At 42.5% G+C, this 12,196-nt stretch overlaps 1 protein-coding gene across 1 annotated transcript in view; it reads left to right on the top strand.

Annotated features, from left to right (window-relative positions):
* The first annotated feature begins 6,224 nt into the window (after positions 1-6,224).
* Positions 6,225-12,196, top strand: part of LOC141087532 (gamma-aminobutyric acid receptor subunit beta-4-like) — a 432,014-nt gene continuing 426,042 nt past the window's right edge. The window contains exon 1 of the mRNA XM_073573100.1: positions 6,225-7,023. Within this exon, the coding sequence (XP_073429201.1) occupies positions 6,926-7,023 (98 nt within the window). The 5' untranslated portion in view covers positions 6,225-6,925. The remainder of the gene's footprint in view (positions 7,024-12,196) is intronic.

The raw sequence follows: 12,196 nt of genomic DNA on the forward strand, positions 1-12,196 counted from the left end.
AGTATATTCATTATATACAGTATACAGTGTACAGCACAGTATATTAATTATATACAGTATATAGTGTACAGCACAGTATACACATTATATACAGTATATATAGTGTACAGCACAGTATACGCATTATATGCAGTATATATAGTGTACAGCACAGTATACTCATTATATACAGTATATATAGTGTACAGCACAGTATACTCATTATATACAGTATATATAGTGTACAGCACAGTATACTCATTATATACAGTATATATAGTGTACAGCACAGTATACACATTATATACAGTATATATAGTGTACAGCACAGTATACACATTATATACAGTATATATAGTGTACAGCACAGTATACACATTATATGCAGTATATATAGTGTACAGCACAGTATACTCATTATATACAGTATATATAGTGTACAGCACAGTATACTCATTATATACAGTATATATAGTGTACAGCACAGTATACTCATTATATACAGTATACAGTATAAAGTGTACAGCACAGTATACACATTATATACAGTATATATAGTGTACAGCACAGTATACACATTATATACAGTATATATAGTGTACAGCACAGTATACTCATTATATACAGTATATAGTGTACAGCACAGTATACTCATTATATACAGTATATATAGTGTACAGCACAGTATACTCATTATATACAGTATATAGTGTACAGCACAGTATACTCATTATATACAGTATATAGTGTACAGCACAGTATACTCATTATATACAGTATATATAGTGTACAGCACAGTATACTCATTATATACAGTATATAGTGTACAGCACAGTATACTCATTATATACAGTATATAGTGTACAGCACAGTATACTCATTATATACAGTATATAGTGTACAGCACAGTATACACATTATATACAGTATATATAGTGTACAGCACAGTATACTCATTATATACAGTATATATTGTACAGCACAGTATATTCATTATATACAGTATAGTGTACAGCACAGCATACTCATTATATACAGTATATAGTGTACAGCACAGTATACTCATTATATACAGTATATATAGTGTACAGCACAGTATACACATTATATACAGTATATATAGTGTACAGCACAGTATACACATTATATACAGTATATATAGTGTACAGCACAGTATACTCATTATATACAGTATATATAGTGTACAGCACAGTATACTCATTATATACAGTATATATAGTGTACAGCACAATATACACATTATATACAGTATATATAGTGTACAGCACAGTATACTCATTATATACAGTATATATAGTGTACAGCACAGTATACTCATTATATACAGTATATATAGTGTACAGCACAGTATACACATTATATACAGTATATAGTGTACAGCACATTATACTCATTATATACAGTATATATAGTGTACAGCACAGTATACTCATTATATACAGTATATATAGTGTACAGCACAGTATACACATTATATACAGTATATATAGTGTACAGCACAGTATACACATTATATACAGTATATAGTGTACAGCACATTATACTCATTATATACAGTATATATAGTGTACAGCACAGTATACTCATTATATACAGTATATATAGTGTACAGCACAGTATACTCATTATATACAGTATGTATAGTGTACAGCACAGTATACACATTATATACAGTATATAGTGTACAGCACAGTATACTCATTATATACAGTATATATAGTGTACGGCACAGTATACTCATTATATACAGTATATATAGTGTACAGCACAGTATATTCATTATATACAGTATATATAGTGTACAGCACAGTATACACATTATATACAGTATATAGTGTACAGCACATTATACTCATTATATACAGTATATATAGTGTACAGCACAGTATACTCATTATATACAGTATATATAGTGTACAGCACAGTATACTCATTATATACAGTATATATAGTGTACAGCACAGTATACTCATTATATACAGTATATATAGTGTACAGCACAGTATACACATTATATACAGTATATAGTGTACAGCACAGTATACTCATTATATACAGTATATATAGTGTACAGCACAGTATGCTCATTATATACAGTATATATAGTGTACAGCACAGTATACTCATTATATACAGTATATATAGTGTACAGCACAGTATACTCATTATATACAGTATATATAGTGTACAGCACAGTATACTCATTATATACAGTATATATAGTGTACAGCACAGTATACTCATTATATACAGTATATATAGTGTACAGCACAGTATACTCATTATATACAGTATATATAGTGTACAGCACAGTATACACATTATATACAGTATATAGTGTACAGCACATTATACTCATTATATACAGTATATATAGTGTACAGCACAGTATACTCATTATATACAGTATATATAGTGTACAGCACAGTATACTCATTATATACAGTATATATAGTGTACAGCACAGTATACTCATTATATACAGTATATATAGTGTACAGCACAGTATATTCATTATATACAGTATATATAGTGTACAGCACATTATACTCATTATATAATGTATATATAGTGTGCAGCACAGTATACACATTATATACAGTATATATAGTGTACAGCACAGTATACTCATTATATACAGTATATATAGTGTACAGCACAGTATACTCATTATATACAGTATATATAGTGTACAGCACAGTATACTCATTATATACAGTATATATAGTGTACAGCACAGTATACACATTATATACAGTATATATAGTGTACAGCACAGTATACTCATTATATACAGTATATATAGTGTACAGCACAGTATACACATTATATACAGTATATATAGTGTACAGCACAGTATACACATTATATACAGTATATATAGTGTACAGCACAGTATACACATTATATACAGTATATATAGTGTACAGCACAGTATACACATTATATACAGTATATAGTGTACAGCACAGTATACACATTATATACAGTATATATAGTGTACAGCACAGTATACTCACAATATATGTTTAGCATGGTAACATATATACAGTGTATACTATATATATATACATATACACACACACATTTGTAAGTGTGTAGAGAATATATATATATATATATATATATATAATATATATATAGACTCATTTCTCGGTGTAAGCTCCCATTGTGCAGTGCTTGGGGCCGGTGACACCAGCAGGCACAGCCCGGCCAGCTCTGGCAGCCATGCACGGAGGCCGCGCCGTGTGATCAGTGGAGGCGCTCCGGTCACAGCGCCGGGACCCCCGTGTGTCAGTGCTCCGGACACCACCGCACAGCCGCCCTGGGAGCTGCATTATTTCGCTAGTTTTCTAATATAAATCCCATTTGTTCTTATTTCCCTGTGTTCCTCCATGGGAGACCCGACTGTTGTGTGAGGGAGGTGGGAGAGGGCTGAGAGCGGCGGCATCTCTATGGTGTGAATGTGCGCAAGATACAGGCGGCCAGCAGTGGAGTAGCTGCAGCCGGGCTCTGCCTCATGTCTGATGCTGTCATTGTCACCTGCCACCCTAGCACGGGGGGACCCAGTACCCCGGACAGCCCAGCTCCCAGAACAGCCCAGTACCCGTGACAGCCCAAAACCCAGGGCAGGTCAGCACCCAGGGCAGGAAAGCACCCAGGTCAGGAAAGCACCCAGGGCAGGAAAGCACCCAGGGCAGGAAAGCACCCAGGGCAGGTCAGCACCCAGTATAGTTCAGCACCAAGGACAGCCCAGCACGCAGGACAGCCCAGCACCCAGCGAAGGTCAGCACCCAGGACAGGTCAGCACCCAGGGCAGGTCAGCACCCAGGGCAGGTCAGCACCCAGCGCAGCTCAGCACCCAGGCCAGTCCAGTACCCAGGACAGCACAGCACCAAGGGAAGGTCAGCTCCCAGGGAAGGTCAGCACCCAGGACAGGTCAGCACCCAGGGCAGGTCAGCACACAGGACAGTCCAGTACCCAGGGCAGCTCTGCACCCAGGACAGCCCAGCACCCAGCGAAGGTCAGCACCCAGAACAGCCCAACACCCAGGGAAGGTCAGCACCCAGGACAGGTCAGCACCCAGGGCAGGTCAGCACCCAGGGCAGGTCAGCACCCAGCGCAGCTCAGCACCCAGGCCAGTCCAGTACCCAGGACAGCCCAGCACCCAGGGAAGGTCAGCTCCCAGGGAAGGTCAGCACCCAGGACAGGTCAGCACCCAGGGCAGGTCAGCACCCAGGACAGTCCAGTACCCAGGGCAGCTCTGCACCCAGGACAGCCCAGCACCCAGCGAAGGTCAGCACCCAGAACAGCCCAACACCCAGGGAAGGTCAGCACCCAGGACAGGTCAGCACCCAGGGCAGGTCAGCACCCAGCGCAGCTCAGCACCCAGGCCAGTCCAGTACCCAGGACAGTCCAGCACCCAGGGAAGGTCAGCTCCCAGGGAAGGTCAGCACCCAGGACAGGTCAGCACCCAGGGCAGGTCAGCACCCAGGACAGTCCAGTACCCAGGGCAGCTCTGCACCCAGGACAGGTCAGCACCCAGGGAAGGTCAGCACCCAGAACAGCCCAACACCCAGGGCAGGTCAGCACCCGGGATAGTTCAGCATCAAGGACAGCCCAGCACAGGTCAGCAGCCAGAACAGCCAGCAGTCAGGGCACGAAAGCACCCAGGACAGCTCAGCACCAAGAACAGCCCAATACCCATGACAGCCCAGCACCCAGGGAAGGTCAGCACCTAAAACAGCCCAACACCCAGGGCAGGTCAGCACCCAGGACAGCTCAGCACCAAGAACAGCCCAATACCCATGACAGCCCAGCACCCAGGGAAGGTCAGCACCTAAAACAGCCCAACACCCAGGGCAGGTCAGCACCCAGGACAGCTCAGCACCCAGGACAGCTCAGCACCCAGGACAGCCCAGCACCCAGGGAAGGTCAGCACCTAAAACAGCCCAACACCCAGGGCAGGTCAGCACCTAGGACAGTCCAGTACCCAGGGCAGGTCAGCACCCAGGATAGTTCAGCATCAAGGACAGCCAGGAGTCAGGGCAGGAAAGCACCCAGGGCAGGTCAGCACCCAGGGCAGGTCAGCACCCAGGATAGTTCAGTATCAAGGACAGCCAGGAGTCAGGGCAGGAAAGCACCCAGGGCAGGTCAGCACCCAGGGCAGGTCAGCACCCAGGATAGTTCAGTATCAAGGACAGCCAGGAGTCAGGGCAGGAAAGCACCCAGGGCAGGTCAGCACCCAGGGCAGGTCAGCACCCAGGATAGTTCAGTATCAAGGACAGCCAGGAGTCAGGGCAGGAAAGCACCCAGGGCAGGTCAGCACCCAGGGCAGGTCAGCATCAAGGACAGCCAGGAGTCAGGGCAGGAAAGCACCCAGGGCAGGTCAGCACCCAGGGCAGCCCAGCACCCAGGGAAGGTCAGCACCTAAAACAGCCCAGCACGCAGGACAGCCCAGCACCCAGGGAAGGTCAGCACCCAGGACAGCTCAGCACCCAGGACAGCCCAGCACCCAGGGAAGGTCAGCACCCAGAACAGCCCAACACCCAGGGAAGGTCAGCACCCAGGACAGGTCAGCACCCAGGGCAGGTCAGCACCCAGAGCAGGTCAGCACCCAGCGCAGCTCAGCACCCAGGCCAGTCCAGTACCCAGGGCAGGTCAGCACCCAGCGCAGCTCAGCACCCAGGCCAGTCCAGTACCCAGGGCAGGTCAGCACCCAGGGAAGGTCAGCACCCAGGACAGCCCAGCACCCAGGGAAGGTCAGCTCCCAGGGAAGGTCAGCACCAAGGACAGGTCAGCACCCAGGGCAGGTCAGCACCCAGGACAGTCCAGTACCCAGGGCAGCTCTGCACCCAGGACAGATCAGCACCCAGGGAAGGTCAGCACCCAGAACAGCCCAACACCCAGGACAGCCCAGTACCCAGGACAGCTCTGCACCCAGGAGAGTCCAGCATCCAGAACACCTCAGCAGCCAGGACCGTGCTCCCTGCAGCACATCCCCTCCCCATCTCATGCGCATCCACACGACTACTTCTCCCTTCTCCAAAAGGGGGGATTGCAAGAAAGGAGGATCATGTCTCTACCAAAGAGTTAATAGTGTCACATATGACGTCAGAATTCCAATGTGCCCAGAGATTTTTCTCTGCCTCCTTGCCCATTTTCCTGCCTCCCTCCTTGGCTTCCTCTCTTCACTGCCTTGGTTTTCTGTGCCCCCTCCTCTCATCTCTTCCCCCTCTCTTCTCTTGCTCCCTCCCTCCTTCCCTCCCTCCACACAATGTGCAGTAGTCAGATCCTGCTGCAGCAGATATAATGGAGCATCCCTCCTCCTCCTCCTTGTGCTGAAGCTTACCCTTTCCCCCACTCCTTTATTTTTTCCCATTTCTATTTCATTTCATCCCCCTCCTGTACAGAAGAAAGGACAAGAGGAGGGGGCGTGAGAGGGGTAAACACCGACCCCCTCAAGTCTAGCAACTAGCGAAAAGGGGGAGCAAGGTAGAAAAAAGGGGAGATCCCAATTTGCTACCTAGATCACCCTCCCTCCCCCATCACCCTGGCTTGGAGGAGCCATGCACAAAATGCAGATGATGGAATAGGCAAGAAAAAAGGAGGCAAATAGAGGCTGAAGAAAGGCACAATCCACCCATCGTCTGGATGCGAATTCTGGATTCTCATGTTTTTTCTGCTACAGGGAAGAAAGAGGATTAGCCTCGACAATTGCTCTCACCCTCTTCTCTTCCACCTTCACGCAAAATTTGGAGTGGATCATTATATCCCCTTTTTTGATAAAGGAAGGATTCTTTTAATTTTTTGGGAAATTTGGCTTTTGCACTGATTTTTTTTATTGAGGGGGGTCACAGGAATTTGAAGCCTTCCCCCACCCCCTCATCCCTTTCCCCCTCCATCCAAAATCCCTCTCCACTCCATGGTCCAGGTGGAAATGTTGAGTTTGGGGAGAGAGAGCTGGATTGGAGCAATTCTCTCAGCTTTGGCTACCCTCCTGCTAGTCTGTTCTGCACAAAGGTAAGATGATGGGGGTATTGGTGGGAGGGGTGCAGAAATGGAAGGAAAATGAGATATTGGTGGAGACAAGGGGGCTACTACTAGAAGATTGCAGAAAGCCTTCAGAGATGAATGGTGAGGTCGTGATGGATAAAGGGACAAAGGTGGAAGTACTGTAGGTATGTGAGAAGAAGGAGCGTTAATAGAGAAGGAAGCATGGGCCAGGGTACAATTTGGGGAAAGGAATTGCATTTAAACATTCCAGGAGATGAAACAATGTATCAAAATTGGCTACTGTTTATCCTTGGGGATTACTTATATACTCTAAGGGGAAAATGGAAGAGAATGGTTACAGTGTGACAGCAAAGATGGTTTTATTAGATGAGGCACATACACTGCTCCAGGCTAAAATACATCCACATAGCCATGGTTAGAAGAAGGAAACCATTGGATGACAAAGCTTTGGATTTACTGCTTCCTAGAAGTTTATGGAAAAACGCAGAACGGAGCCATTAGATGGCTACATATTGGTTTTACGATAGCACTGTAAGGGGAGGAGCGAGGTAGACATGATGCCGAAGGACATGGGGCCTGGTTGTATATGTGTGATACCTACAGATTAGCTCCACTATAAGACTGTAAGCCTTCATAGATGCTTATGTATGGAAGCATTATGGAAAGCCTCGTGTATGAAAACGGCCCGGTGAGCATAAAATGGAGATAGCGCCCTGTAGGAGAGTGAAAACATAATAAATAGGATGTGATTATTTAATAAACAAATATTAATATTATTAAATATACCACTATGTAACATAAACACACACATATATATATATATAAATACGAACATCATTGGTGAGCAGCTGTCTCCAAACCTTCAAACCTTGATCCTAATCTTGCAGGAATGTGCATATTTTAGATTCAGACTGAAGACAGCAAAACTATAAAAGATCAGACATGGAAATAAGGAGCATGGAAAATACTCAGAATATGTGTACACCTTAGATTCCTCAAAGTATCCCCCCCACACTCTCTCCCTATTACTCTTATAACCCCCCTAGGCATTCTCTTTAGCAGCTTCATCAAGAAGTCATCAGGAATGGTTTCACAGGTATTACTGATCAAGAGTTGATTTGCGGCTTTTAGAAAGTGTTTGCGATCATCAGGTGTGTTTTACAGAGGCAATATAGGTGCACAATTAAATACAGTGCTGCGCTCTATTACACAACTCTTTTAAGGCAGAATATGGCAGGAACCACTCAACTAAGTAAGGAGAAATGACAGGCCATCACTGATTTAAGACATGATTAGTCAATACAGAATTTTACTAGAACCTTCATGGTACAGTCATGGGAACCATCAATTGCTATGATGCAATTTTCTAAGATGAAGACACCCCCCACCACTAGGATAGAAAGGTCAACAATTACATCCGCTGCAGAGGATAAGTTCATCACAGTTCCCCCAGAAACAGCAAAGTGACAGCACTTCATATAACATCCCTCATATACATGATGCACAAACATTAAGAAACAAACACAGCTAATTAACAACTATCTAGAGGAGACTCTAAGAAGCTGGCCTTTATGGTCGAACAGCTGTAAAGAAGTCATCACTGAGGACCACAAACGAGAAGCAACTTGTTTGCGCCAAGCAGCACAAGGAATGGATATTAGGTCCATACTGTACTGATTAGTCAAAATTTCAAATTTTTGGTACCAACCACTGTATCTTTGTGAGATGTAGGAAAACTAAGTGGATGGTTTCTACATCTGTGGTGCCCAATATGAAGCATGGAGGTGAAGGTGTAATGGTGTTGGGGTGCTTTGCATGTGACAGTGATGTTGAGTTGTTACAAAATCAAAGCGCATTTACCTAGCATGGCTTCCACAGCATTCTGCAACGACATGCCAATGACAGGTGGAACCACAATTTATATTGTAACGTGAAAATAGCCCAAAGCACCTGCAGGCTATATAAGGACCATGTGACCAAGAAGGTGAGGGAGGGAGGCTGGATCAAATGATATGGCCTCCACAATCACCTGACCTCAACACAATTGACATATTTTGAGATGAGTTGGACCCAGAGTGAAGGCTAATCAACCAACAAGTGTCAGCACCTCTGGGAACTCCTTCAACACTGTTGTAACCATTTTAGGTGACAACCTGATGAGGCTGCCTGAGAAGATGCCAAGGGGGAGTCAAGCAGACATCAGAATAAAAGGATGTATTGTGACCGTGAGGAATCAACGATGTAATAAATATTCTCGTTTCACTTGTGTTTCTCTACTCTATTTCCATCTATCTATCTATCTATCTATCTATCTATCTATCTATCTATCTATCTATCTACATATCTAATATCTATCTATCATGTATATATCTATTATATATCTACTATACCTATTATCTATCTGTTATCTATCTATCTACCTATCTATCATCTATTTATCTATTACATATCTATCTATCTATCATCTATCTACCTATTATCTATCTATCTGTTATCTATCTATTATCTATCTATTATATATCTATCTATCATATATCTATTTATCTATTACCTATCTATTCATATATCTATCTATTTATCTATCTATCTAACTATATATCTACTATCTATCTATTATGTATCTATCTATTATCTATCTGTTATCTATCTATTATGTATCTATCTATCTACCTTTCATCTATCTGTTATCTATCTATCTATCTATCTATCTATTATCTATCTATCTGTTATCTATCTATCTATCTATCATCTATCTATTTATCTATTACCTATCTATCTATCATCTATCTACCTATTATCTATCTATCTATTATATATCTATCTATCATCTATCTATTTATCTATTACCTATCTATTTATATATCTATCTATCTATAATCTATCTATTATCTATCTATCTATCTAACTATATATCTACTATCTATCTATCCATTATGTATCTATCTATTATCTATCTATTTTTCTATTACCTATCTATCTAGCTATCAATTATCTATCTATATATTATCTATCTATCTATCTATTTTCTATCTATCTATCTATCTATCTATCATCTATCTATTATCTATCTATCATCTATTATCTATCTATCATCTATCTATTATGTATCTATCTACCTTTCATCTATCTGTTATCTATCTATCTATCTATCTATTATCTATCTATCTGTTATCTATCTATCTATCTATCATCTATCTATTTATCTATTACCTATCTATCTATCATCTATCTACCTATTATCTATCTATCTATTATCTATCTATTATATATCTATCTATCATCTATCTATTTATCTATTACCTATCTATTTATATATCTATCTATAATCTATCTAATATACTGGACTGGGAGTGTGGATAGCAGGATGGAGCAAGAACACCGGAGGCAGGACTGGAGTAGGACTGAAGGACTGGAGTGTGGATAACAGGATGGAGCAGGAACACGGGAGGCAGGACTGGAGTAGGACTGTAGGACTGGAGTGTGGATAGCAGGATGGAGCAGGAACACCAGAGGCAGGACTGGAGTAGGACTGAAGGACTGGAGTGTGAATAACAGAATGGAGCAGGAACACCGGAGGCAGGACTGGAGTAGGACTGAATGACTGGAGTGTGAATAACAGAATGGAGCAGGAACACCGGAGGCAGGACTGGAGTAGGACTGAATGACTGGAGTGTGGATAGCAGGACCCACGGAGGACCAGACTGTTGGGCTACTGCAGGGACCACAGAAGACAGGACTGCGAGACTGCAGAGAGCACACGAGGAAGCAGGGCCCAGTGTGCTAGCAAACACAATGATCAGGCGCCTCCCTCAGGGGGAACGGCCTGATATGGCCCTGTCAGGTCTGCCATTGGTCCGTAGGTGCTTCCGGGTCAGTGCATTGCCGGAGCACAAGTAACAGGAGGGAGGCGCGGCTTATGGTGCATGCGCATTGCATGCAGAGACCCCGTCGGCCGCGAGCCTGTCAGAAGGGACCGTCGTGGCTGTCGGGCGGCGGGGGGGCTGCGGCGTTGGAGCGGAGGCCGGGTGAGTATGCGGAGGCGGCGTGACACTATCTATTATGTATCTATATATTTTCTATCTATCTACAGTATCTATCTATATATTATCTATCTATTATCTATCTACTATATATCTATCTATTATCTATTTATCTATTATCTAGCTATTATCTATCTATCTATCTATTATCTAGCTTTTATCTATCATCTATTATCTATCTATCTATCTATTATCTATCTAGCTATTATCTATCTATCTATTATGTATATATCTATTATCTATCTATCTATCATCTATCTACTATCTATCTATTATCTATATATCTATCTATCTATTATCTATCTATCATCTATCTATTATATGTCTATCTATCTATCATCTATCTATTATCTATCTATTATCTATCTTATCTATCTATTATCTACTACTATCTATCTATCATCTATCTATCTATTATATCTATTTATTATCTATCTATCTATTATCTATCGTCTATCTATCTATTATCTATCTATCTATCGATCTATCTATCTATCTATTATCTATCTATCTTCTGTATACAAATATATGGGTTCCTTGTATCCTCTTATAAAGCAGACTCTTACCCCCAGTATAGCTGTGTAACTTACAATGTTTTTTAATTTTACACCTTTAAACCCTGAATGAATAATTTTAGATATGAATTTCCCTCCACTCAAGACACTTCCATGACACATCCACATCGGCTTTGCAGTGTTGTTCTCCCACACCTGCTCTGTGAGGTGCATTCCCTGCTGTATCACAAGCTGAGCTGCACCATTCTGAAAATATTTAGATTCCATGTTTCCTTCATGACACCGCGGGGAATAAAGTGCTGTATCTCATCAGTACAGAAACTCAGCGTGATATATTATACTAGCTATAAACCCGTTCTACGCCCGGGTGGCGAGTATTTATATTGGTATACTGTGTGGTCTCCATCCTGGTATGTGCTGCCACCCTCCTATCCTGGTATGCATGGCACCCCTCTTCCCTATCCTGCTATGCATGGCCCCCTCATCCGTATTCTGGTATGTATGGTCCCCTCACCCCCCAATCTTGGTATGCATGGTCCCTTCACCCCCCCTATCCTGGCATGCATAGTCCTCTCACCCCCCAATGCTGGTATGCATGGTACCCCCTCATCCATATCCTGGTAT

This window comes from Dendrobates tinctorius, unplaced genomic scaffold (genome assembly GCF_039654945.1).
Source record: "Dendrobates tinctorius isolate UK_male_01 unplaced genomic scaffold, ASM3965494v1 ptg000034l, whole genome shotgun sequence".
Lineage (NCBI taxonomy): Eukaryota > Metazoa > Chordata > Amphibia > Anura > Dendrobatidae > Dendrobates > Dendrobates tinctorius.